Raw genomic sequence first — 24,574 nt, forward strand, 5'->3', positions numbered from 1 at the left:
GTCAACACAACCCTGCGCCAGCCCCCGTTGTGCCTTTTCTGACTGACCCCTCCTGGCAACTGTAATTTAAAACCTTAATGATTAAGTCATTTATTCGCGCCAACATATGTTATGCAACACTAGAGAATAAATCATTTTGATTATAGATTGGGAATAATATGCTAAGGATTGGATACATTTCAGTAATGTGCAAATGTCTGCTATCATGTTATCTAGAATGATTTCAGATGCTGATACCATGACATAATCATTTATATCTATATGTATGTACATAATGAAGGTGACTATGAGTTAACTATTTTGGCATCGCTCCCGTGTTCCCTGTGTTGACTAAAGACCGTATTCCTGCATCTGTGCCTTTTACTGCTGCATCAATAAATGAAGTCATTGCTGACACATATATTTAACTGTTTAAATGAGCTGCAGGCAGCTGACGTATTGGCTGTATAATGGGAATCACAGCATCATTTCCATTAACAAATGTGTATTATTTGCTTCTACATAATTAAATACGTTAGTATACCATGATACAGTACACTCTATAGCCCAGCATGACTCAGCTAAATACATTTACAGTAAATGCAAATGTTATAGGTGTGCCCAGTATATTGAACATTTATGGTGACCAGCTCATACCAACCTATAGTGTCTAGTAGATTAAAGAAATCCGTGCCTAGCATATTATAACCTCTAGTGCCCAATAGATGATGAACTCGTGTGTAACCCATTCTAAAAATATTAGCAGTGCCCCAGATGAGGGCTGCCATCAGTGGAGTATAGCGGGTACTAATGTATTGGGCCCAGTCTCAGAGAGGGGCTAGCAGCCAGCTGATGATGTCACACTGTGATGTAGGATAGCCATCTGTTTTGTTTTTTTTAACTGTGTTTGCCATTGATGGCAGAGATCCAGTTATTTTCTGTTCTTTCTCCCTGGCACCAAGTCAGTGTAGATGTATTCGTGTGAGATAGAAATAGTGCATTCACCAACTAATGTTTGAATGTTTAATGTCTTGTCTTGCTTGTAAGCCTTAAGGCTCTCAGCCAATCACATTTGTATGTGTTTTTTTATTTTTTTATGTGCCCCCACTGCCCGGCTTCCCCTATGCTACCTGGCTCTCTGGTCCCCTCACCGCATTCACCACCCACTGCCTCTCTTCGTGCAGCCCCCCACCTCGCTCGGCTCCCGGCTCCCTCCACCTTCTATGTGCACTACCGCCCGGCGTCCCCTGGCCGCCTCCAGGCTGCACATAAGATTTTAAATCTTATGTGCAGCCTGTCCGACCTCCCGACTCCGACCCAATGCGCTTTCTTACACATGCTATTCGGGCAAATTGGGCCCGAATCGCATAGCGTATGGGAGCCTTACTCTGAATGTCAAGGCTTGTTGGACCTCTCTGTCCAACGGGTCAGATGCCAGGAAGTAGGATAAGGGAAGGGACAGTTACATCTGTACTGAGCCATACAATTCCATCCCCAGTGCACAAAAACATTATGTTATGCGCTTAGGGGCCCATAGACCAGTTCGATCTCCTGTTTAAAAAACCTCAAATCCTTTACACATAATTATGTGAAACTCCTCAGCACTGAGTAAAATGTAGCATGCCTTGAAACGCATCGGTAGCAGATCAGGGTGATGTGATCACTTTATATATCTTCAGAACGTGGAAGCTGCGTGTCTGTGGAGACTGTGTTGCCGAATCGGACAACCAGCAGTTAAAGGGCTTAACTGTACGGAGCAGTAGCGGAGACAAATGAATATGGTGGTTAAAGGTCCAGTTTAAATCCATTTTCTTTCAAGAATGGTTATTACTGGCAATGCTATAGTAGACAGGTCTCCCAAGGATCTAGACAACAGAATGAACAAACCTGTTTATTCAGAGGTTGGGTTTATGGACTGTGACATGTTGGAACCTGTTCTTGCTGTAGGCAGGAGACTGCAAACACACAGAAAGAGAGCACACATCTGAAACCTTAATTACAATTACAATTGGATTATTCTCATGTTGTAGCCACACATATAGGCAAATCTGGTTATAATGTAATCTGAAAATATTACTGTGTTTCTGACAAACAGAAAAGAAAGAGAAATAATGTAATGATGGTACTACATCAGTGGTTTTAAAATTGTGTGCCTAAGCACCCTGGGGTGCCCCAGGCTCCTGCAGGGGTGCCTTGTGTTGCCAGACCAAACCAGTGCTGCTGACTTCCAATCAGAAGCACAACTGTACACCACATTACTGACCCTAAGGGTGACAGGTAGGCACAATTTACTAGATGCCATAAAAAAAAATGTTGATACTCTTTGGTGCCTTGATTCATAAAAGTCTGGAAACCACTGTACTACATGTTAGCATAATAAGGGTATATAGTATAGTGATGGGGCAACATAATGGCATCAGATGTATACCTAATATAATGATGGAGCAACATGATGGCATAATAAGGATACATAATGTAATTAAAGGGCAACATGGTGGCATAATAAAGGTAAAGTGTAATGATAGGGTAACATGGCATAGTAAGGGTACATAATGTAGTGATGGGGCAACATGATGGCATAGTAAGGGTACCTAGTAAGGGTACCGACTGGTCTATACAAAATGTAGTTTATCCCCTTCACTCCTAATGGAGAGTGGAACTGCAGTGTTCTAACCAGAGAACACTGGTCAGCACAGATTGCCCATACACATATTGCTACATATGTCTTAAGGTGCGTACACACAGGGGCGATTTTGTGCAAAATCGTGGGAAATATGGTCGCTGAGCGACCATATTGCCCGCAATGGGAGTGTGCACCGGCGATATATCGCCGGGTGCGCGCTCCCGTTTTTGCCCCTGTGGTGATCTCTGGTCGCTGATGTAAAGTAGAAACTGAGCAATATATTGCTCAGATATATATTGCTCAGCAATATATGGCTGAGCAGTATATCTCCCCCGTGTGTACACAGCATTAGAGATTAAAGGGACATTTAAATTCTTGTTTATAAAAATTAGTCTGGAGTCTGTTTTGTAAGTCTCTACAGTGGGGACCGCTCAACCTGTAAGAGGAAACAAGTTTCAGAGCTTCTGTTAAAGATTGACCATTGAAATGAAATGAAGTTGGAGAAATTGTAGGAAGTTGTAATAATCCTTCAGCTGCTGAGCAAAGTAAGCATGTGGCAATAAAAGGCAGAAGAAGCTGTGATCAGGATTATGTGAAGGCCAGTAAGTAGCATCATTTAAATAGAAAAATGCACTTTTTGACGGAAACCCTTTTGTTGCCTGAGTAACCAAGTGATGGGGAGATTAAAAAAAAACCTGCACTCAGATATTCTTATGTCATTTGAGACAAGTGATTCGCAAACCTAACAATTCTGCTCAACCATTAGCTTTTATTTAATGTCATTTGGCTTCTGGTCTCTTAAAGTTGATACTGTAAACTGGTCGCCTACTAAGGTTATGTTTAGAATTACCAGTCTGGTCCACTGTGAGGGGGATCTGCGTCAAGTTCAGATAGGGTCAAGGGTGTTCCCAATTGACAGTTGTCACAAGACAAATCATTTGTACTGCATTTGACACTAGAGTTTATCTGGACATATTTAACAGAGGCCTCTCCTTGCTCTTTCTAGATGTTGGGGATCCTTTCCTGCCTTCAAATCATGGACTTGACTCTGTGAAATAAATCCCTGCCTAAGCCACATAATCACAGGAGTGAGCAGGTAACTTATGTTTTCAAGTATTTAGTGCTGTTACGAGCATTAGAGTGATTTGATTGGCTGCATGAAAGACTGCTGATGGGCTTGGTTACAGCATCACGGGGGGGACATGATTACACCTCCCCTGAACCGCTGGTCCCCTACATAGACCTGGGTTATCTATACACCAGCCCCTCTCTGCAGGTTGTTCTATCCCCACTCATTTGGAACATAGAACATACAGTTGAGGATTTTTTTTTTTCTTTTTTTGAAAAGTATTTTTATTGGGTTTTAAATTACAAACAAACATACAAAATAAAAAACATACAAAATAAAGTTAGAAAATGACCATACAGTACAAAGAATTAGTGCTATTGTTTGTTGGCATACAGACAAGCTGTGGTCTAACATTATTCAAACGTTCAAAATGACTTCTTTGGGGGGGGGGGGGGTGGGGGTAGGAAGAGAATGAGGGAGCATGGTATAGGGGTTTAAGCTTGGCAAAAAGAGAAGAGGGTTACAATTTCAATACGTGAGTGAAAACACAGCATTTCTTAATCATACATAGTCGTATCTTAATCTGGGAAACCAGTGACTATAAAAAAATAAAATAAAAGGATAGATACACTAGTTCTTGGGATTAGATTTCTGTCAGAAGCTAGACCCTTGTAGTGGGAGGATCGAGTTTTCATATAGTTGGTGTCGAGATATCAAGAGCATGCAGAAGTTTTTCCTGCATCTCCGTTGTTTTTGTCCTGATGTAGGGTTCCCATTTTATCAGGAAGCTGCGTGAAATTGACTGGGTAGCATGGATCGAGTTATATCTGTCGAAGGCCATATAAGTATTGAGTAGTTCCTCTACGTCTGTCAGGGTGGGCATGTGTTTGCTGGTCCAGGCCTTTAGAATGGCCTTCTTGGCCACAGTGAATAGTAGGGTTAAGAATGGGTTTAGGCGGCCATTTGTGTCTCCTACATTCCAAGCCTCAAAGTTCAAGAACATAATCGGGATTGGGTGGAGTTGTACCTTGAACTTCAGGTCTCTTTCTAAAAAATAGAGTATCTTATACCATAATTTCTTTGCATAACCACAGGACCATAAGTTGTGAATCAGTGAGGCAGAGTGGAAACCACACTTCAAACATTTGCCTGTTTCCTCAGGGACAAAAAAGCTTCTCTGCTTTTGGGATATATAAGCCTTGTTAATTATTTTGAAATGGACCTCCTGTAGAACCGAGGTCTGGAGAATTTTCATTGATGTTTCGTAATGTTTAAATATATCTTGTGTTGTCACCTGAGGAAAGTCTCTGGCCCACTGTTCTCGAGTTTTGTCTTGTAGTGACAATAGGGAGTTATTCTGAAGTTCTGAGTAAATCATTTTAGTTTTGAATTGGTTTGTAATTATTTTGTCTGACCAGGAGTGTAAAAGGGATCGTGGTGTCTCCACCATTATTCGGGGGGAAAGAGATTGTACAAAGTGTTGCAGCTGCATTATAGAAAACAGTGATGAACCAGGCAAGCCAAACATCTCCTGCAGTTTACTAAAGGTTAATATTTTCCCTCCCGGGTCGAACACCTGCGTAACCAGGCTGAGGCCCTTTTTCTTTAACCTGTTAAAGTTTGGATTGTTTAATCCTGGTGGGAATAGAGGATTACCACAAATAGGTATCCATTCTGAGGATTTTAGGTCTAGTCTCAGCTTTGTGCAAACTGTGTGCCAGGCCCTGAAAATATCCTGAAACAGGGGGTTTTGGTATATTGAGGAGGGGATCTGATGTTTTTTTAAATGTATAAGGGCTTTGGGGGAGTATGGGAAAAGAACTGCAGCATCGACCTTGTAGTGAGAATAGCAATCCGCCTCCTGTAGCCATCCCATAGCAAATCTAGCGAGGAGGGCATCTGCATAGGTGGGTATATCTGGAAGGCCCAAACCGCCTCTGTCCTTGGGCTGTTTCAATTTGGCAAAGGAGATTTTGGGCTTTTTGTTATTCCAAATAAACTTAGTGAATGCTTGTGTTAGTGTTTTTGTGTCAGCGGGGCTAATTTTTAAAGGTAACATTTGCATTGGGTACTGCATTCTTGGGAATATTACAACAGTTGAGGATTTATATAATTGAAAGCTCTGACCCTAGTCAGTAGCATCTTAAACATGTTGTGATGTGATCTATCTTTCCACTAATCCAATTGGTGGCTTCCTCCGTGTTTTCAGATAAACCATGAATGAGACATTAGAGATGCGTCCTGATACGCCTAGTGTCAGGGTAATAGATTTTGGATGGCAAGGACCCCTAAACCCCAGTCCTCTAAGCAGATATGAAGACAAAAGCCTGGTAGATGAATATCTATCGCCAGCCAGATTGGTAAGGATTCTTCACAATAGCCAAAAAAGGCCACTTTGGTTAAATGATGATAAGTCTTTTTCTCTTAGTTGTTTTCTCCATTTGTTTTCATCCTCTGCAGAAAGCACTTACTGGGGTAGATGATCTCCAAGAAGTTAAGGACCTCCAGATGTGTGTGGACACCAGGGAACACACCCTGGGGAATTTTGGTGAGGGATGTTTTTTAGGTGAGGGGTCAAACATCAGGCCCTGCATAAGCCATTTATAGGTTCTGTTATATTTTTTAACTTAAATAGTGTGCTACATATTTCTTCTGCTGAGGATTGTGCAGTGGCGTTTTTGAGAAAACCCAAGGCGTCAACAGTTTCTAGGTTGGCGCCATCTGGTCGATATACACAAGGCTGATTTAGACAAAAGGACGACACAAGCAAAGGTCAACGTGGCAATGGTTGACACATCGAAAAGTCAACATAAGGTGTTTTTCTTTTTTGGGGGTGAGGGTTTCCTACTTTACCATGTACTCCGTGGGTTCCGATGGACTTGGGCTCAGTCGTCATTGACACCAAAAAACGTGAAAAACTCACATTGACTTTTTCCGTGTCCACCATTTCCTTGTGTCAATTTTTTGTCTAATTAGATCTTGTGCATGTTGACCTTTTGGTGTTGAACTATACACTGTTGACCCTTCACACCATAACCACGCAAGAGATGCCCCCCAAAAGAACATAGAAAACCCTGACATGCACACAAATTCCAAATGTCTTCTACTTTAAATATGTACTATACATATATATGATATGGTGGGTATTTGTGAGAAGTGTGTGCCTATGTTGGACCAACAGTGTTGGTGGATGGTCTTATTTTTGTCTCTGAAGTCACAGGGAAGATGCGTAGCCAATAACCGGCAAGTTACATTTCTGACAAGTTGCAAGTTCAAAGAGCTATCCTGCACAAGCAGGTCATTCTTTCAGTGTCTTCATAGGTCTTGCACAAAGCCAAAATCATTCAGCAATGTGGGTGGTATTCAATTGTTATATCACGCCTGATCTCCCATCTAAATTGATGGTCGGGTTTAGCAAATCATTCGCACATTTCAGCTCGCCACCCCCCAGATAGAGCGAGCTGAAATGCTGCTGAAATACAATTGCATACCACCCTGTATGTGACCACTTCTGGCTGCTTTTCCCTTCAGTAAACTTACAGCCTCATTCAACCATTAAACTTTGGTTACCGTCAGCTCCAACACAGTTCAACAGACCATCACCATAGCTGTCACGGATCCCAGCAGCAGGGATGAACTGCTGCAGCTAACCCTACTCCTACTGGCTCCAGCACTATCTGCCGCTGCCAGTGATGGGCATGTGGATGGTGTCAAAAGTAGGCAGATGCTGCCGGTGAGTGTCCGCCGACTTATCGTTCAGTTGGGGGAAAAGTTCCTTCAACACCTGTACGATTAGTTAGGAAAAATCAAACCGGTTTTTGGCTAGTCGGAATAAAATCATTCTGATGAATGGCCAGCATAAGGTTGCCTCTCCAACAAACCTGTTGGCCCAACAAATTCTAAACTTGCATACACCCCTATTCTGCCTGGTACAAATGTAGCCAGCGTCAGCTTTGCAGTGAAGCAAAGTTGTCCCAAAAAGCATGCCTGAGAATGGTTTAATGCGTGCGAATGCATGTTCATGGCCATAGCACTGAGTGGAGCGAATGCCAGGTACAAATAGACTCAGTCCAGTGAGACATACAATATGCCGCAATGTGTATGCCCGTGTGTACGCATCGCAGTAAAGCTGGGCATGGCTACATATGCAAGTTTAAGGCACACTGAGGTCCTAAAACTAAAGGTCCATACACACTGGCCAATTTTTCCCAGCATGTATGGACAGCGATGATGGGGGGAAATTTCCCAGGGATAAGCCATCCACCCCGTCTCTCATCTGCTGGTAATACAACCAGCAGATGAGCCAGTGGCCAGCGATGATGCCCGAGTTAGCATCAGGACGCACTGCTCATAGCTGCCAGGTACACACTGGGTGGGTTTTGAGCTGAAAGCAGCTCAAAAGACAAAACTGAGCTGCTTTCAGCTCAAAGCAGTCCAGTCTGTATGGGCTTTAAGCATAATCAGCTTAGAACTTTAAAAAAGGCTCATTATCAAAACTTTTTGATGGTGTAGGTCAATAATACGGCCACAAGAGGGAGCTAAATATATATTAAGAATTCATGCAACACGTTGTTTTTTTAATTCAATAATTTTTTATTGTTTTTTTTACTTTTTTGTTATAATAACATTTCACATAAAAAGATAAAAAAAAGGTTAACAAATAAGGACTAGAATATGTAAAAATAACATTGCATGAAGTATAATTATATGGTTACGATAGTTATCTGAACATTAATTACTTTTGCCAGTGCAATAGTCATCCATCACGACAATCATAGATGTCGCGACTATGCAACAGGTATTTTTAATAGGTGTGAGTTCTATCTAGTTGCGTATGTGCATTAGAACATGCTCACAATTGTGCATTATGTCTGCAGGTAAGTGCCATTAGCTTTGTCTATACATGTGTACATATTATTGGTCTCTCTGTCCCTGAAGATGGGTTAGATCAGGATGGTAGGTTGACACCATACGGTCATCATGCTTATAGTTAAAACATGAACTGGTCGACGCAAATTAGTTTTTAGGGATTTTTTAAATTATTTTTTTAACTGTTTTATACTTTACAATCCACGTGGGTTCGGATTGGGCACCATGGTAGTGAAGCGAGGTACCTGACTGGAAGCATGGCGAACAAAGCAGTGTTAGTAATTGGGGGTCCACGTTCTGGGGTGGGGACATATGTAAAAAACTCATTTAGAATTTTCATGTTCACCTTTTGTCGCTGGCAAGCTTCTGCATGTTGACCTTTTGGTGTCGACATAGACATTGTTGACCTAATAAAACACCCAGGATGGGTGGTTGTGTCACCCAGAACTACATCATTTATTATGAAGAGTGAGTTTTTTATGGTGAGTGCTGTTTAAGCAATATGGTCCCATGCCACGTGTACCCCAAACCTGGGACGGGCCAGTGTAGTGGAGGAATGCATTTTGGTTATTTGATTACACCCCTGTATAAGCTTTCCTAGTAGTTTTGCAGAAGCTATGCTTGGTGACTGTGTCACCTTTTAAAAGCCAGTTGGCAGGTGAGCTTTAAACCAGTTAGCCTACCATTAAACTTCATTCTCATGTGATAGCAGTTACCAGGTTTAGAATTCCCAGTGGTTAAGTAGGACTTGCAGAGAATTGGGGTTCCTTGATGAGGGCTGCAAACTTAAATGTATTGATCAATATGTAAACGATGATAGATCGACACTCAATAGGTTCAACATGTAAATGGGTTGACATGGGAATGGTCGACACACACATAGGGCCGGTTCATATTCATTTACTGGGCAAAGGAAACCTTTGTGAGACAGGAACTGTGGAGCAGAAGCAGATATATAACGCCTGAGTGGGATCATCACCTAGCAGGAGACCCAGGTGTTGGTTGGATTACTGATAATCTGTCTGCCTGTGTCTCATCCAGTTCTTGCTGTGTGGATAACAAGCATGGTTGCGAGTGCGTTGACTATTGGCATTACCACGTATGCATTGTGTGTGTGTGTGTGTGTTATACAGATTTCATTTTAAAAAGTCCACTATAGCCAGAGATGGGCTGTTAATAAGACTTCTAATCCTCGTTCACCCATAAGGTGTATTAAATAATTGGCCCAGTAGACTTATAAACCTTTCACATCGCTCAAATAACCTGGGTCCGACCCGGGGCGCTGTGCACTGTGAAAGGGCCTTTTGAAAAATACTGGGTCCAGCAACCCAGCAATCCGACCTGGGTAAAAAGAAGGGTTCTACCCGTGTCAGTCCCTGGTTGCTGGGTAGTGTGGTCATATAACCCGGATCCAGCGTCATTTTTATGGAGGAGGCAGCAGTGTTACTGCAGTACTGCCTCCTCTCCCGCCCCCTGCCTGCAGCTTCGCCCTGCCCCCTGAATGATGTCAGTGACCCGACAATAAGCCGGGTCGCTGTGAGCCGCAGTTAGCACAAATGTCGGGGCGGACCAGTGTCCAAATCCCTGGTGGTATTAGTATGCTGTAAATGCCAAACACAAATAGATGTTTGCAGCAGAGATCAGTTAGTAGCTGAGATATTATAATAAAAATAATGTAATAGCAACTATCAACGTATTGTCACTTTCCTATTTGGTTATCACAGGGACTTACATGCCAAACTTAAGACAGCTGAAGCTGAACAACAGTATGATATTGTCCATCAGGTAAGAAATGTGTTGCTTATATGGGTTATATTTCATTTAAAATTTGCATAAATCAAATCAAACTAATTTTATACGAAGGGCATTTGATAGTGTAAACACACAGCTTTACAGTGAGGATATCACTATAGCCGGGTACTATAGCAGCGATGTGTGGTGAGATAATGGCTGCGGAGACACTGGCTAGTATCAGAGACAGATGTACACACAATGGAGGTCATTCTGGTTCATACGCCCTGCGTGTTTGCACAGGGGAGCAATGTTTAGCTACTGCGCATAAGCATTTATTTATTTATAGACTGTTTGCAAACGGACACAACAACTTTTATAGTCGACGGCTTGTTCGCACGAAGCAGTGGGAGCAGCGGGCGTGGGTCGCGCCCATGGGAACGCCCAGCATTTCTTGGGCGTCCCTATGAAAATGTTGGGCGTTCCCATGGTAAATCACCCATGACGCGGGTATCGGGGGCGGGCAGCTGACATCACCAGATGTCAGCTGCCCGCCCTGTTCACGTACAGGGGATACGCAAATCTGAGTCACCAGAGAGTGACTTAGATTTGTGAACCCTTTAAAAATCATTCGATGATCGGCGACGAATGGATGTTTATGCAAAATACCGATTTGCATGCAAGCGGGGGAAAATCAGAGTGCAGGTGGCAGGTGGCTTTTAGTTGGCTCGCAAAGCTGCGAAATTCGCAGCTTTACGAGTCAACCAGAATGACCTCCAATAAGAGCACAATGGTTTACATGGGCATTATACAAATGTATATACTGCCGGAAATTTGGTGACATTTATTTAAAGATGTGCGGAAACGACAGGCAGGGGAGGCATTTTGGGAAATCTAACAGTGTCTGTTTCCATAGCTGGAAGGAGGCTGGGGGAGGGAGATCGGAAGATCCCTCTTCTGCCATTGTACCCTTATATTAAAGTGGATCATGCCACATGAAGATAATATAAATTGAAGGAGCCAAGTTTGGGTCATAGGGGGTCAGATCGCAGCTACTTATTGATAATAATTAGGACTGCGATGTGCATTTCTAATCAGCCTTAGGCAGGCAATTCCTGTGAAATCTCCTGCATTATGTTATTAGTACATAGCAGGAATACATAATATCATGCAGAAACATCTGTTTCTACGTCATTTTCTAAACACCTTGATAAACAGGCCTTACCTATTTTGAAATTTCAGTTATTTTTTAAGTGCGTCCAATTATTCTGTAAAATACTATTGGAATTCCAAAATATTTAGCATGTTCCTGAGAGTAGTCTGCATGGCGTACTGATGGTGTTTTGTTTTTCTAGAGACCTTGGTACATCACTGTCACATCTGCAAGTGCTCTGGATGGCACGCTGTGGCCTTACAGACCTGGATGGCATCGCCTCCTTCTTTTCCTTAAAGGTAAAGCTGAGATGGTACTTTTTTAATTTTTTTCTTCAACATATAATTCACATCCAAATTAGTAGTAAATGAGACGTTGAACCTGCAAGTGGCTGTTATAACCTGGAAATTTATTTTTAACTGTCTTATTCTAGAAAGGGATGCTATCGGTCATTGGGCCGTATTCAATGCCACTGGCTAGGGTGTTTGTGCGGAGAGGATGGCTTGTTTTCATCAAGGATCTCCCCAAACAAGCCATCCTCGCCATGTAACCCTCTCACCGGCCGCTTGTCGTATTATGTGTTCCGGTGAAATACTCACCATCAGAGGACGGCGAGGATTCACAGGAATGGGGAGGTTCGCCACAAATGCAGCGAGCCTGCTGCATGTAGTGGCGAGCCTTGACATTTTGACAGCCTTACTCTCCGTTTTCACCTCGCTGAAAAGAACCAGTGGGTTGGAAAGGGCGAGTGAAGAGGGGTCAGCACTGCTCGCCATCATAGCTCGCCCTTTGGCATTGAATATACCCCATTGTGTTTAATCAACTTAGGTGAAAACTAGAAAAACATACCTGTCTGCTTTTTAGAATTTCCCTCTTCAAGGGGAGGTCAAAGGGGTACGGCCTTCTACAGCTAGGGGAGAAGCATTGCTGTAACTTGCTATTATTTGCATCAATACTACACCTCTTCACTGTGTCACATTGCAGGATCCAGGAGGGGGGGTCACTGGGCAGTGCAGGAGAAATACAGGAAATTAGTGAGTAACCCAGGCATTGCTGGAGAGGAGATATATATGGAGGAGAGAGGGGAGATATTATTGGATAATCATTTACTCAAAAGACCAATTTATGCAATTGAAAGCAAACTAGGGAGTTCACTAATGGTGGAAAAAGTGAGAAATGTCAGAGAATAAAATGAGAAAAGAAGAAAGACAACTGTAAACCTTGGACACTGTGCAGTAGTGATGGGCCAGTGGGGTAACTTGTTTAGTTAAACATTCCTTGGTTACAGTAATACCCCTTTCACACAGAAAATGAAATACCCGGGTGAAGCAGTTCCACCAGGGAATTTCATTAAATACATGGGTCCTTTTTCTGTGTGAAAGGGCACACCCGTGTCGTAAATCCCGTGTCTCCGACCCGGGAATTGACCAGGGTCGAGGACACGGGAATTATGACCCGTGTTGACCCTTTCACACAGAAGAAATACCCATGTTATTCAGCAAATTACCGGGTAGAAATTTTCAACCCGGTAATTTGTTCTTCTGTGTGAAGGGGGGTCAGGCTGCTCCCGGCAAATTGACACGCCGTGTATTTCCCGGGATTTTCAGACTTTTCTGTCTGAAAGGGGTATTAATAATACAATATTGTACACTATCCCATTACTTAATGGGCCCCATGCTATGCATTTGTATGTGTTTTGTGATTGTTGACTATAACATATGGACCAATACAGGAGCTGTACTTGGCTTACAATGATCTGAGGGACCTGAGCCAAGTGAGTATGCTTGATAATCTGGAGATCCTTGATCTGGAGGGAAACAACATTGAGCACATAAGTGAGCTGCAGTACCTGGCACTGTGCAGCAACCTGACATCGCTCACTATAGAAGGCAACGCCATATGTGTGCAACCAAGCCCTGAAGACACTGAGGTAACATCCTAATGATTTACTAATGTAGTGCATGGATGAGTTGGAGATTGATTACCCATTATAGGACCTTGGAAGTTTGCCTGTATTAATTGGAGATGATAGTGGGTACTTTACTATCTTACCCAGACTGCTACCTCTTTATACCTCCAGATAGTCCTCATACATCATTGCTGCAGTCACGCCAAACAGCCCCTCTAGCCGCAGCAGGTCTCGTGATGCTCTGGTAGTGTCAGGCGTACTTTTTGCCAAAAATGTGTCTTGTATATCTGTGTACGACTGAGTCTTGTAAATCTGTTTTTGCATGACAAGTTCTGTTATGCTTCATATATGCTATATACACTATATTGGTGCTGCTATCTAAAAGGTAGTGCACCGATATGCAGGGCAATGTATGAACTGTCAGCAGTGCTGACTGTTCCAACACCTGCCGCTATCAATTTGTGATTGTTGTTGCCCTATCTCCACAGCAAGGACAGCACTGTCCCTAGCTGCAGTGGGTCCTGACTCCGGGCTACATGTTAGATTTCAATAATGAGTAGGGATGCCAATCCTGGGGCATTATTTCAATCCCGGGAATCGAGATTGAAAAATGCTCAATCCCGGGATTGGCATTCCTAATATAAATTTGGGGGAGCGGCACAGGGGACAGCATTGCGGTGGAACAGCCAGGAGGAGAAGGCTGTTACACTTGTCACGTGTGACATTCTATGTGCCGCCAGGAGCAGTAGTCACAATGCGGTGGATTCCAGTGGCAGAGGTGCGGCCTGCGAAGTGTGACCTATGACCTAGTCATGCTACGCAGGCCGCACGCCGGCAGAATCGAGAACAGCCAGGCAGTGTCTGAGAGGGTGCTTAGACTGTGCATTGGACTGCACTTGCGCAATCTAATCCCGAATCCCGGTTTTGGATACTCCAATCCTGGGATTGACATCCCGGACATTTTGGTGCCAAATCCCGTGAGCCCGCCAATCCCGATCCCAGGATTGGCCACCCTAGTAATGAGGCAAAGCAGGAAGTGCTATAGCAGCGTGGTATGTGTTCCTATAATACCCCTCAATCACACACAATATACAAATCTCATATATCTGAGTATAATCAGCACAGTCTACTGGTACATCCTAGTAGCATTGTGTTGTGAATAAGATACCCTGTCTGCAAAAAATAATTGCCCAACATTAGCAGATTTGCACAGGACCTGGCGGCTCACTCAAGTCAGGCATCTGGCACTGAATGGCACATTGAGTCTAGATGTATGAGAACGTATCTGTATATGCTGTTCATTCCAGCAACATCCGGGTTAAGTATCCAACTCTAGCTGATGACCAGGTTGCAATAAAGGCCGATGCTGAGCACAGTATCTATTCTATGTTGAGTTCCATCTGTCCCCAGACAGAGACTCTAACAAGGTTATCAACTCTTCTGTCTGTCTCCGGCTCAACAGCCTGATCTTATTTCACCCTGGGTGAGATCATCTCCTCTGGTGATCTCATGTAGATACAAAGAGCCCTGGCCCCTGGTCTAATCATACCATGCTGTAACCTACAGCTTCTGATTATAAAGGGAAAGCATGTCAGAGGTGGTAGGTAACATATCATATGAATGCCTATGCAATATGCATTGCAAAAAAGCGTATTATTATTGTGTTATGTTAAACCGAAAATAGCAATGAGCTGTTATAATGGTACTTTTGTTTTGTTTTTGCTTAACTTAATATTAATAAAACATTCCATATTTTTTTTAATTACGTATTTCTAGTACTGCTCTTTCTACTGCTACAGTGTATTGTTAGAGAAGCCCTTCTTCTCCACGGGAGGTTTCTGTCCTCCCTGAGCTCGCCTGCGTTACGGTTTGCCAGTTGTACCGCCCGACTCAAACTCCCCACTTTGAAACTGGTGCCTTAAGGTGTCCATACACGTTACAATTATTGTATACAATATCACATCTCGGTTTTGCGATGGGATGAGATCTAGTACAAAAAGTGCAGCACATACTTTTTGTACTAGATCTCATCCCATCGCAAAGCCGGCGCACTCGCGGGTGCATTACCCCTGGGACCGGAGATGCCGCAGAAGAAGATCCTGAAGCCCGCTGGGGGACATGGTAAGTATTTAAAAAAAGGGGCGGGGGAACCAAAACCCGAAATATTGTTAAAAACCACAGTTTTTGGAATAGTTCGGTTTTTGTATATTCGGATACAGGATACTCAACCTGTACCTCATTTAGAAACAGATGGTGATAATAGGGACAGACTGCAGGATACAGGAGAGAATGAGGGAGGTTCTTGGCAAAAGTAGGAATGAAGAGAGCAAATTAATCTGTTTATTGGATAGCACCTACCTAATACCCTGCATATCTAGAATAGCAAAGGGAGGAGTACCTCCAGTTTGACAAATATGTTTTTCTGAATCAGTGTCCAGACTACGATTATCGAGCTGTAGCCAAACGTATGATCCCACAATTACGATACTTGGATGATGTCCCAACTGACCAGAGAAGCACGGCCATGCCAAGCACTCCCACACAAGACTGGTTGATGGTGAGAGATTGTATAAAAGAAAGTGCTGGGAGCCAGATAGATACTGCTTTAGGTAAGTATTGTTGTGAAAGGGATTAAACTACATTGGTTAGTAGATGCAAAATATTTTTGTGATTTTTTTTTACATAATTATAATAATAACTACTTAGAGTACGTGTACAGTATAACCAGGAAGAGTAGTCTGAAGAGATTTGAGGTGCGTCATTAGGATGTGCCCAGATACCTGGTCGATCCTGGCATGGCTCCCTCTATCTAACGTTATGACACATGTCCTGTGGCTAGGGGGTGGTCAGCAGAGAGAAAATGCTTTGCTATAGTCCTTCCAATACATAGGCCGGGAACACACTTGCTGATAAAATGATTGTACAGCCAACTAACAATATATCAGCTGGGTCATTGGCGAATGCTTACAGGTAATATGTGTGAGAATAACATAATTTATAGTCATATCCGGTGAACCCTGCAGCATGGCTGATGTGATATATAAACTATATTATCAGCAGAATACTTTGACTATGACGTCTCAAGTAGGTGGTATATTCAATGGACCGGCTGGCCAGACATATTAGGCGGACGATTGGTAAGTATGTATGCACAAAATTGCTTGTGCATAATCCTTACCAATTGTTGGCTTGGTCGGCCATATTGTCGATCCTTTGGCCAAGTGTGTACCCAGCATAATGACACCTATGGGAAAAGATATCCCTAATAAGAAACGGTACTCTTTACCTAGAACGGCGCCCATCGCGGTGATCGCGACATCGCGGGCAGCACATAAACGGCCGCGACGCGATGCCCGCGATCACCGCGATTTTCCCATAGGGAACAATGTTAAAAAGTCAGATTGATCGCGATTTTGCATTCAATGCCTCAATGCCCGCGATTTTACCATAGGAATCAATGTTAAATGGGCTACAGAGCCCAAATAGGCTCAATTAACCCTTAAATGTCACCCCAATTTTTTTACGCCACCCCACGATCCACGCCAACCCGAAGCGTGGCGAGCGCAGCGAGCCCGCGAGGGGCGGCGGTACGCGTCCTCCGACCTTTTCATGCCCTACTATCCACGTCGGCGTGGAGTTGAGAATAGAATAGTGTGGCGAGCGCAGCGAGCCACCGAGCCCGAAGCGTGGCGAGCGGACGCGGATACCTTCACAGTTATACGCGTCCCCTCGCGGACTTCACAGGTGTCCGTGGCGACGCAGACACCTGTGAAGCCCGCGAAGGGACGCGTTTACCTGTGAAGGTATCCGCGTCCCCTCGCGGGGCTCGCTGCGCTCGCCACGCTTCGGGCTCGGTGGCTCGCTGCGCTCGCCACACTATTCTATTCTCAACTCCACGCCGACGTGGATAGTAGGGCATGAAAAGGTCGGAGGACGCGTACCGCCGCCCCTCGCGGGCTCGCTGCGCTCGCCACGCTTCGGGTTGGCGTGGATCGTGGGGTGGCGTACAAAATTTGGGGGGACATTTAAGGGTTAATTGGGGCTATTTGGGCTCTGTAGCCCATTTAACATTGATTCCTATGGGAAAATCGCGGGCATTGAGGCATTTTACAGTAAAATCGCGGTCAATCAGGCTTTTTAACATTGTTCCCTATGGGAAAATCGCGGTAATCGCGGGTACCCGATTTTGATGTACCCGCGATTTACCCGCGATGCCCGCGATTACCGCAATTTTTTACCCCCGACGCCCGCGATTCTGATCGCGGGCGCCGTTCTAGGTAAAGAGTACCTAAGAAACATGTTAGTACACTAATCATAAAGAGTCCCATTTCTTCCCCTTAGTTCTTGTAAAAACAAACCGTTCCCGGTCTAACCTAAATAAACAGTTGTTTTGGGATTAGATGAGGTGAAATATGAGGTCACTTACAGAGGAGTATTCTGAGCTTATATTTGCAGTATGTGAACCCATCACAAGCCCAGATTCCATAGATGAGATTCGTTTGGCTGAGTTATAATTGTGTTATGTTTAATGATTAAATAGATTTATGGATCTATAGGTAGATAGACAATCAGCATATATCAGTAAACCTATGACACGTACATATACGCATACACCCACCAATATAATCTCTTTCCACATTGCTGTCATATATAAACATACATGTAATTTAGCTAATTGGTAAATGCTTTTTTTCAAGATGTGGGAAATGGCCGGAGAACACCAGGGAGGCCCAGCACAGCTCAGCCGGGACTTCCTAGAAGACCCCAGTCTGCACCAATGCCTTCAAGTGCCGGAAGGCCTATCACAAGCCTCAGAAGTGCAACAGTAAGCCCGCGGCCTGAATCCTCGGAGGACAGTCTTACAGAGAATGATGCCAGTGATCTAACACATGGTAATCTGATGCTTGTCACAATCCATGCGTCAAACCTCATGAGAAAAAGTGGAGACGTTGCCTACTGCAACCAATAAGCTTCTAGCATTTATTTATCTAGTACCTTCTACAAAAGGACAGAAGCTGGTTGGTTTTTATGGGGAACTTTTCTACTCTTCTGTTTGGAAGGTTTGGTACAACTCCCCTTTGCCACTTGTTTTGTCTTTTGCTTATTTTGTTGAATTTATTTTCTAATGAGCTGTAGTCTGTAGTCTGTAGTGGGGGTATTCAATCCTGGGTCACGACTGTTGATTCCTCCTGACAACCGTGACCCCGGCCTGTTTTCGCTTCACTCAACCGCATATTGCCAGGCGGGATTCGAAGTCCCGCATGCTGTTCAGTGAAAAGGGGGCGTGTCCATGTAAACGGCTGTGGATTGTCCAGATTCAGCCGTGTTCGCATCAATTCACGGGCGTTCTCGGCAAAACAGGCCTGGGACTATTCTGTCGATCTGCCTCTTCAATGCTGTCGGGCAAGACAGCATTGAATAGGCGCCCGCAGCTTTTTTCCCTGTCGGAAATAGCGGCGGGGATTGAATACCCCCCTTTGTCTTTTAGGGTGGGCACACAACAGTACAATAATGAATTGTGGTTTGTGGTACAGCATTATCTAGTGTGTACATACAATTGGGCGCTCTGGCTGGTTGCCTGGTCGTACTGCATGGTCCATCAGATGATATAGTGTACAAGCCTTTTAGTGTAAGAAGGATGGAATGAGGTATCATTAAATTGTGTATTGTGTACAACCAATCTCGCATGGTCCGGGCCGAAGGGAATACGGCCCGAAAATTGGGATGATTGGCTGTCATTTTGATGTGTGCTTCCTCTCAGAACAAAAAAACATACCTTATTTTACATTTTTATTGTAGTTAAAAATTTAGTGTCAGAACCAATATATTGTGCAGTGTAGTGCCACTGAATACTGCAGTCCTTACAATATAGTGCTTACGTATAATGATATTTTGAATTGCCTAAACCATTAACATTCTTTTCTGGACAACTATCCATCATTGATGTAAGAACTATTGATTTAGTGTAATGCGCAGTGCAGTTTGTATAACATAAAGTAATGCACCGACTGCACTGAAAACGGAAGCCAGGAAAGAGCCAATCAGTGGGAGTGAGAAGAGCAACATAGGAGTGGACACTTGAGATAGGAAATGAAAAAATAACGAAATCTGAGCTGTTCATATGTGGAAATAGCCCAGTCCTCCTCATTTGCTATGGTGTTCTTTTTCTGAGATTTTTTTCTTTTCCATACAAACAATACATTATTTTGAGATATTTAGTTGCACATACACCAACATTTTTGGTCTGGATACACTGTTATTGGTCTTAAAGCTGGGGTGTGAGTTTTCGTCCAGTGGAAAAAGGGTTGTTGGGGTGGGGGGGAGATTGGGATGTGGTCTTCTGGATTTTTGATGTAATGATCGGAGGCAGCCTGGACATTATTTTTATGTCACAATATTTTTTCTTTTACTATATTTGTAATCTTGCAGGTGTTGGTAAAGTCATCTGCGGGAATCCCATTAAAGCTCTCCGGGCCCGAAAGGAAAAGTTAGGGGTAAGCACCGTTTCCTTACACAGATTAAGTTGTTTTCTCCTCCGTACTATTATACCCCTTTCACACAGAAATTGAAATTCCTGGGTGAAGCAGTTCCACCTGGGAATTTCATGAAATACACAGGTCCTTTTTCTGTGTGAAAGGGTCAGTCCAGATCTTAAACCCAGGGTCTCCGACCCTGCAAATGACCAGTGTCAGAGACCCAGAGTTTTGGATCCGGGTTTACCCTTTCACACTGGCGAAAAACCTGTGTAATTGAGCAAATTACCAGGTCTAAATTTTAGACCAGAGAAGACTGTGTGAAGGGGGTCTGACAGCACGCAGCCGAATAATACAGCACTTCAAATGCCGGGTAATTGCCGGGTCATTTGGCCGCAGCTGCCTGATTAGCATCTCACCTGTTGGGTAGTGATTTTGAACCTTTTTCAATTCGGGGCACACCGAACAAGATTTTAAAATTGGCAAGGTAAATTATCTGCACCCCACGGGAAGAAAACACAAACATTAGCTCCTACAGTAATTAAAGAAATGCAGTTGTCCCTCACCCCTCCCCTGTAATCCACCACACACTGCCCCCATAGTAATGGCACACTATTTCAACCAAAGTAATTCCACACCATGCCCCCTACAGTAATTCCACCACATACTGAACCCAGCGTAATGGAGCAATTAGTAATTCAGCCCCACTGTAATTAAATAAATACCTGTATAAGTGAATAAAAAGTTTTTCCATCGGCAGTGAGAGCACTGTGAGGCGGCAGGGAGCAGCACAGGCACAGCCATGCTGGGAGGCATGATGACGTGACATGCATGACCTATAAGTCCTGCCACATATGAGGTCACAGGCCAGACTGTGGAAGACTGTGGCAGCGTTAATATCGACAGATGGGCAAGTGGCATCACCTGGGCGGCATCACATCTGACAACCTCTCGCGGCACACAGCGGCTGAAAACCACTGATTTACTCCCACCTCAGAATCAGGCCCATAATCTGTAACTAGGGGGTGTACCATAGAGTAAAAGATAGAACGGTTTCTTCTAAAGTAGGCAATTGTAATTAAACAATAAAAAGGTTTCAACATGTGGAATTCCATAATGAAATTAAATAAATTGCACATATAGGTAAATGGTTAGTGATTAAAAGTTAAAACTCTTACCTGCACAATATACCACTGATAAAAACCAACACAGACTTTCTGGACTTCACCATCTCCCAAAGAATCATACCACAATTATCCGGAGGATGATCCGTGAATTTGTGGGACTTTCATCATCTATTCCAGCATTCCACCAACAGGTGTCGGTCACCTGGTAACAACCTGCCGCTTATCTGGTATTGGAGAAGATCATTGTTTAATTTAAATTGTCTACTTTAGAAGAAACCGTTCTATTTTGTATTCTATGGTATACAGCCAGTGCTGGTACACCCCCTGGTTTTTTATTTTGTTTATTTGGGGCTGACAACCCCAGTACCAGCTGCAGTTAGTAGCGAACCTCTTATGCTCCGCCTTCTTTTCTTAGTATACCATAATCTGTAACTTTGCTTGTTCTGTACTTTCTTACTGCAAATTCCAGACATGGCTTTGTTTTTTCTATCTCACTAATGGATTTGACTGTTCCAGACAGCATCTAGTATATATAATACAGATTTCTATATTTCTCCTAATCCGATTTGATAACTTCTTTATTTTCAGTTAAGTTCTGGAACAAATCTCCAGTCCCAGGGACGTATGCCTGAGCACATATCTGACTCTGTGGTGGCGTCTCACAAAGATTGGGCTGATGTGTTTGCAGAACTGAAAACCTGGAGAGAAAAGCACCATGAGTAAGATATTGTGACAGATACATTGACTACTTGCATTATATCCAGTCATTTCAATAATGTATCTAGAACTTTATGGCAATGCTAGAACCAACTGTTGCTTGGAAGCACATTACATGAGTAGTCTCCCCCACAGACACATGGATGAACCTTTTCACGCCCTGCTTCTGTGTGCCTGCACATTGCTGCTGTACTGCTAAGGTAGCCGGTCCATCAGGACTCTCTACAGTAAAACATACAGTGACTTGGTACTCTGGGGCCGATTCAGACCTACTCGCACAGGTCCGAATTTGTCCCCGAAGGTACACGCTAATTTGCATGTACCGACCCCCACAGCCAGCTTCTTTTGGCGATATTTTCGCCGGTCCGCTCACTGCCTTGTTGACTGGCAGGGGGGCACTCCGGGGTGGACACCAAGTGTTTCATGGGCGTGTCCACAAAAACCGCCCCCGTCTCCTACATTAACTTACTTGGGGGGGAGCAGGTGGAGGCAGTGGGTGGGTCAGGTGGAGGCAGTGGGTGGGTGTTGCGCTGAGTGGTGAGGTGCCGGGCAGCTAAACTTCAGAAGTGGAGCCAGGAGCGGGGTCAGGGAGTGTTCCTGCGGCTTCGTGTGATCTGCGCAGCGTGACCTATGACCTAATCACGCTGCGCAGGTCACACACTGGGGTTGGAAACAGCCGGGCAGCGTCTGAGCAAGCGCATGTGCAGTCTAATTCCGGGATTGGAGTATCCAATCCCGGACGCTTTGGGGCCAAATCCCGGTATCGCGCCGATCCCGATCCCAGGATTGGCCACCCTAGTCCTGGGCTACCCTTCAGCTGCGAGCAGAGGAAAAGTGAGTACAGTAACTATTGAAAGATTTGGTACTTGTTTCCTAGCACGGCGCCCATCGCGTGGCATTGCATACCGTTATGAATGATGTACGATGCTATGCGATCTCCATGTTAAATGCACAGGAGTGCTTGTACAATTAAATATTGCTTAGGATCGCATGCCAACAAATGGCATGCGATGCGATGCGATATTTCATTGCACAAGCACCCATGCAATGACGTGATGGGTGCTTACAATGAGATGTGACCCCCAGTATCCACGCCATCCTGAAGCGTGGCGAGCGGCGACGGTACGCGTCCTCCGACCTTTTCATACCCCCACTATCCACATCGGCGTGGAGTTGATTTTAGACAGTGTGGCGAGCGTAATTCGTAATTCGTGTCCCCTCGCGGGGCTCGCTGCACTCGCCACACTATATAAATTCAACTCCACGCCGACGTGGATAGTGGGAGTATAAAAAGGTCGGAGGACGCGTACCACCACCGCTCGCCACGCTTTGGGTTGCCATTGATAGTGTGGGTGGCGTTGACACTGGGGGTGACACTATGGAATCACATTCCAAGCACCCATCTGTGTGCTTGTACAATTAAAAATCGCATCGCATTGCATGCCGCAATATTGCGTGCGATACGATGAGTTGTCGTGCGATGTAATCATGGGCGCCGTGCTAGGAAACAAGTACCAAAGATTTTTCCTTTGTGTGGGGGCTTGTGAGCAGATGTGTAAACTCACACATCCACTCGCAGCGTAGCGAGGGATTCGGGTGGTGGGGCGGCGTAAACCTGCTCAATAGGCTCTGAATAAACACTGCCTAGTGAGCAGGCCTAAATAACCCCCTCTGTTTTCATGTGTTTTAGGGTGTTGCAAAGGATTCGGAATGATCGAGCTCCACAGATCCTCACTATAACACACAGCGATGAAGAGCAAGGATATAGTTTATCTTCTAGCAGTGAAGATGAGGGTTTGGATGATACCGTGGACTCTCTGCGCAGTGTGAGTGTGTCTCCACAGACCTCCAGCCACAGTGCTCATTCACTTATAGGTGAGAACCGGTACCAAGGTGGTTAGATTACAACTGAGGTAAAGTGAAAGGCAGGAGTTCTGTGCTGTGCTACCCAACTATTCCCGTCTCTGTAGTGAGAGGACAGTGACTGATGTGATAGGATGTCAGAAGAGTAGGGTGGAGTCCTGTAATGAGGAGAGGACTTGTTACTCTTATTTTTAATTGCATACCTGACCAAGGGCAATGCTGCAAACTATGTTCATAATTGCTTGTAATACCCCTGTAGCGTTATATTGTAATACCCCAGAAGATAAATGTAAGGATTTAGTAGCAAGAATGTAGCAGACACGAGTTGGTTTAATGATTGTGTGATCTCATTAACTATCCCTATTATATCATTTTGAATTGGATTTTGGCTCAGTAATAATTAGTCAGACTTTTACACCTACAAGCCGAGATGCACCTGGGATTTTGTACCCGGCTCAAACCCTGTTGCAACCAGGCTTGTGACCTCTTTTTGACCAGCGTCCCCACCTGTCATAGTGCCGGGCAAGTTAAGTCATCCGGAGGCGGGTCCTCCCAGCCGCCGCTGCTCATACCCCGCTGCCCATAGGTATGTGGGGGGGGGGGGGGGTTGTATGTAAGGTGCTTGGAGGTGGGAAGGCAGGGTAGCGGAGGGCGGCGAGCGGCTTCAGTGAGGGGGCAGAGTGGCCTGCAGTTACCCCCTGCCAGAGGCAGCATCAGGGAGCAGAGCAGTGCTTCCCCGTCAGCACTGGGATGAAGTAACCCTCCATGTGCCTGCCAGCGGTAAGATGCCTTTTTTTGTGTGTGTTATCTGGCACTGTGGGGGCATGTGTGTTATCTTATGGGGGCATGTGTGTTATCTTATGGGGGCATGTGTGTTATCTTATGGGGGCATGTGTGTTATCTTATGGGGGCATGTGTGTTATCTTATGGGGGCATATGTGTTATCTTATGGGGGCATGTGTGTTATCTTATGGGGGCATGTGTGTTATCTTATGGGGGCATATGTGTTATCTTATGGGGGCATGTGTGTTATCTTATGGGGGCATGTGTGTTATCTTATG

The 24,574-nt window shown here is 44.4% G+C and overlaps 1 protein-coding gene across 7 annotated transcripts in view; it reads left to right on the forward strand.

Moving 5' to 3' along the window:
* The window catches only part of LRRC56 (leucine rich repeat containing 56), a 39,926-nt gene that overhangs the window by 10,662 nt on the left and 4,690 nt on the right, over window positions 1-24,574 (forward strand). For 6 of the 7 annotated variants that reach the window (XM_083165287.1, XM_083165284.1, XM_083165285.1 and 3 more), the window contains 11 exons: window positions 3,609-3,698; window positions 5,881-6,031; window positions 6,132-6,237; window positions 10,265-10,325; window positions 11,627-11,723; window positions 13,157-13,354; window positions 15,765-15,942; window positions 18,031-18,225; window positions 19,763-19,827; window positions 21,522-21,652; window positions 23,341-23,525. In XM_083165287.1, coding sequence (XP_083021413.1) covers window positions 5,888-6,031; window positions 6,132-6,237; window positions 10,265-10,325; window positions 11,627-11,723; window positions 13,157-13,354; window positions 15,765-15,942; window positions 18,031-18,225; window positions 19,763-19,827; window positions 21,522-21,652; window positions 23,341-23,525 — 1,360 coding nt within the window. In that variant the 5' untranslated portion in view covers window positions 3,609-3,698; window positions 5,881-5,887. The remainder of the gene's footprint in view (window positions 1-3,608; window positions 3,699-5,880; window positions 6,032-6,131; window positions 6,238-10,264; window positions 10,326-11,626; window positions 11,724-13,156; window positions 13,355-15,764; window positions 15,943-18,030; window positions 18,226-19,762; window positions 19,828-21,521; window positions 21,653-23,340; window positions 23,526-24,574) is intronic. The other variant, XM_083165290.1, reaches the window with a different exon arrangement.

Source organism: Crinia signifera, chromosome 11 (assembly GCF_055691185.1).
Source record: "Crinia signifera chromosome 11, ASM5569118v1, whole genome shotgun sequence".
NCBI classification, from domain to species: domain Eukaryota; kingdom Metazoa; phylum Chordata; class Amphibia; order Anura; family Myobatrachidae; genus Crinia; species Crinia signifera.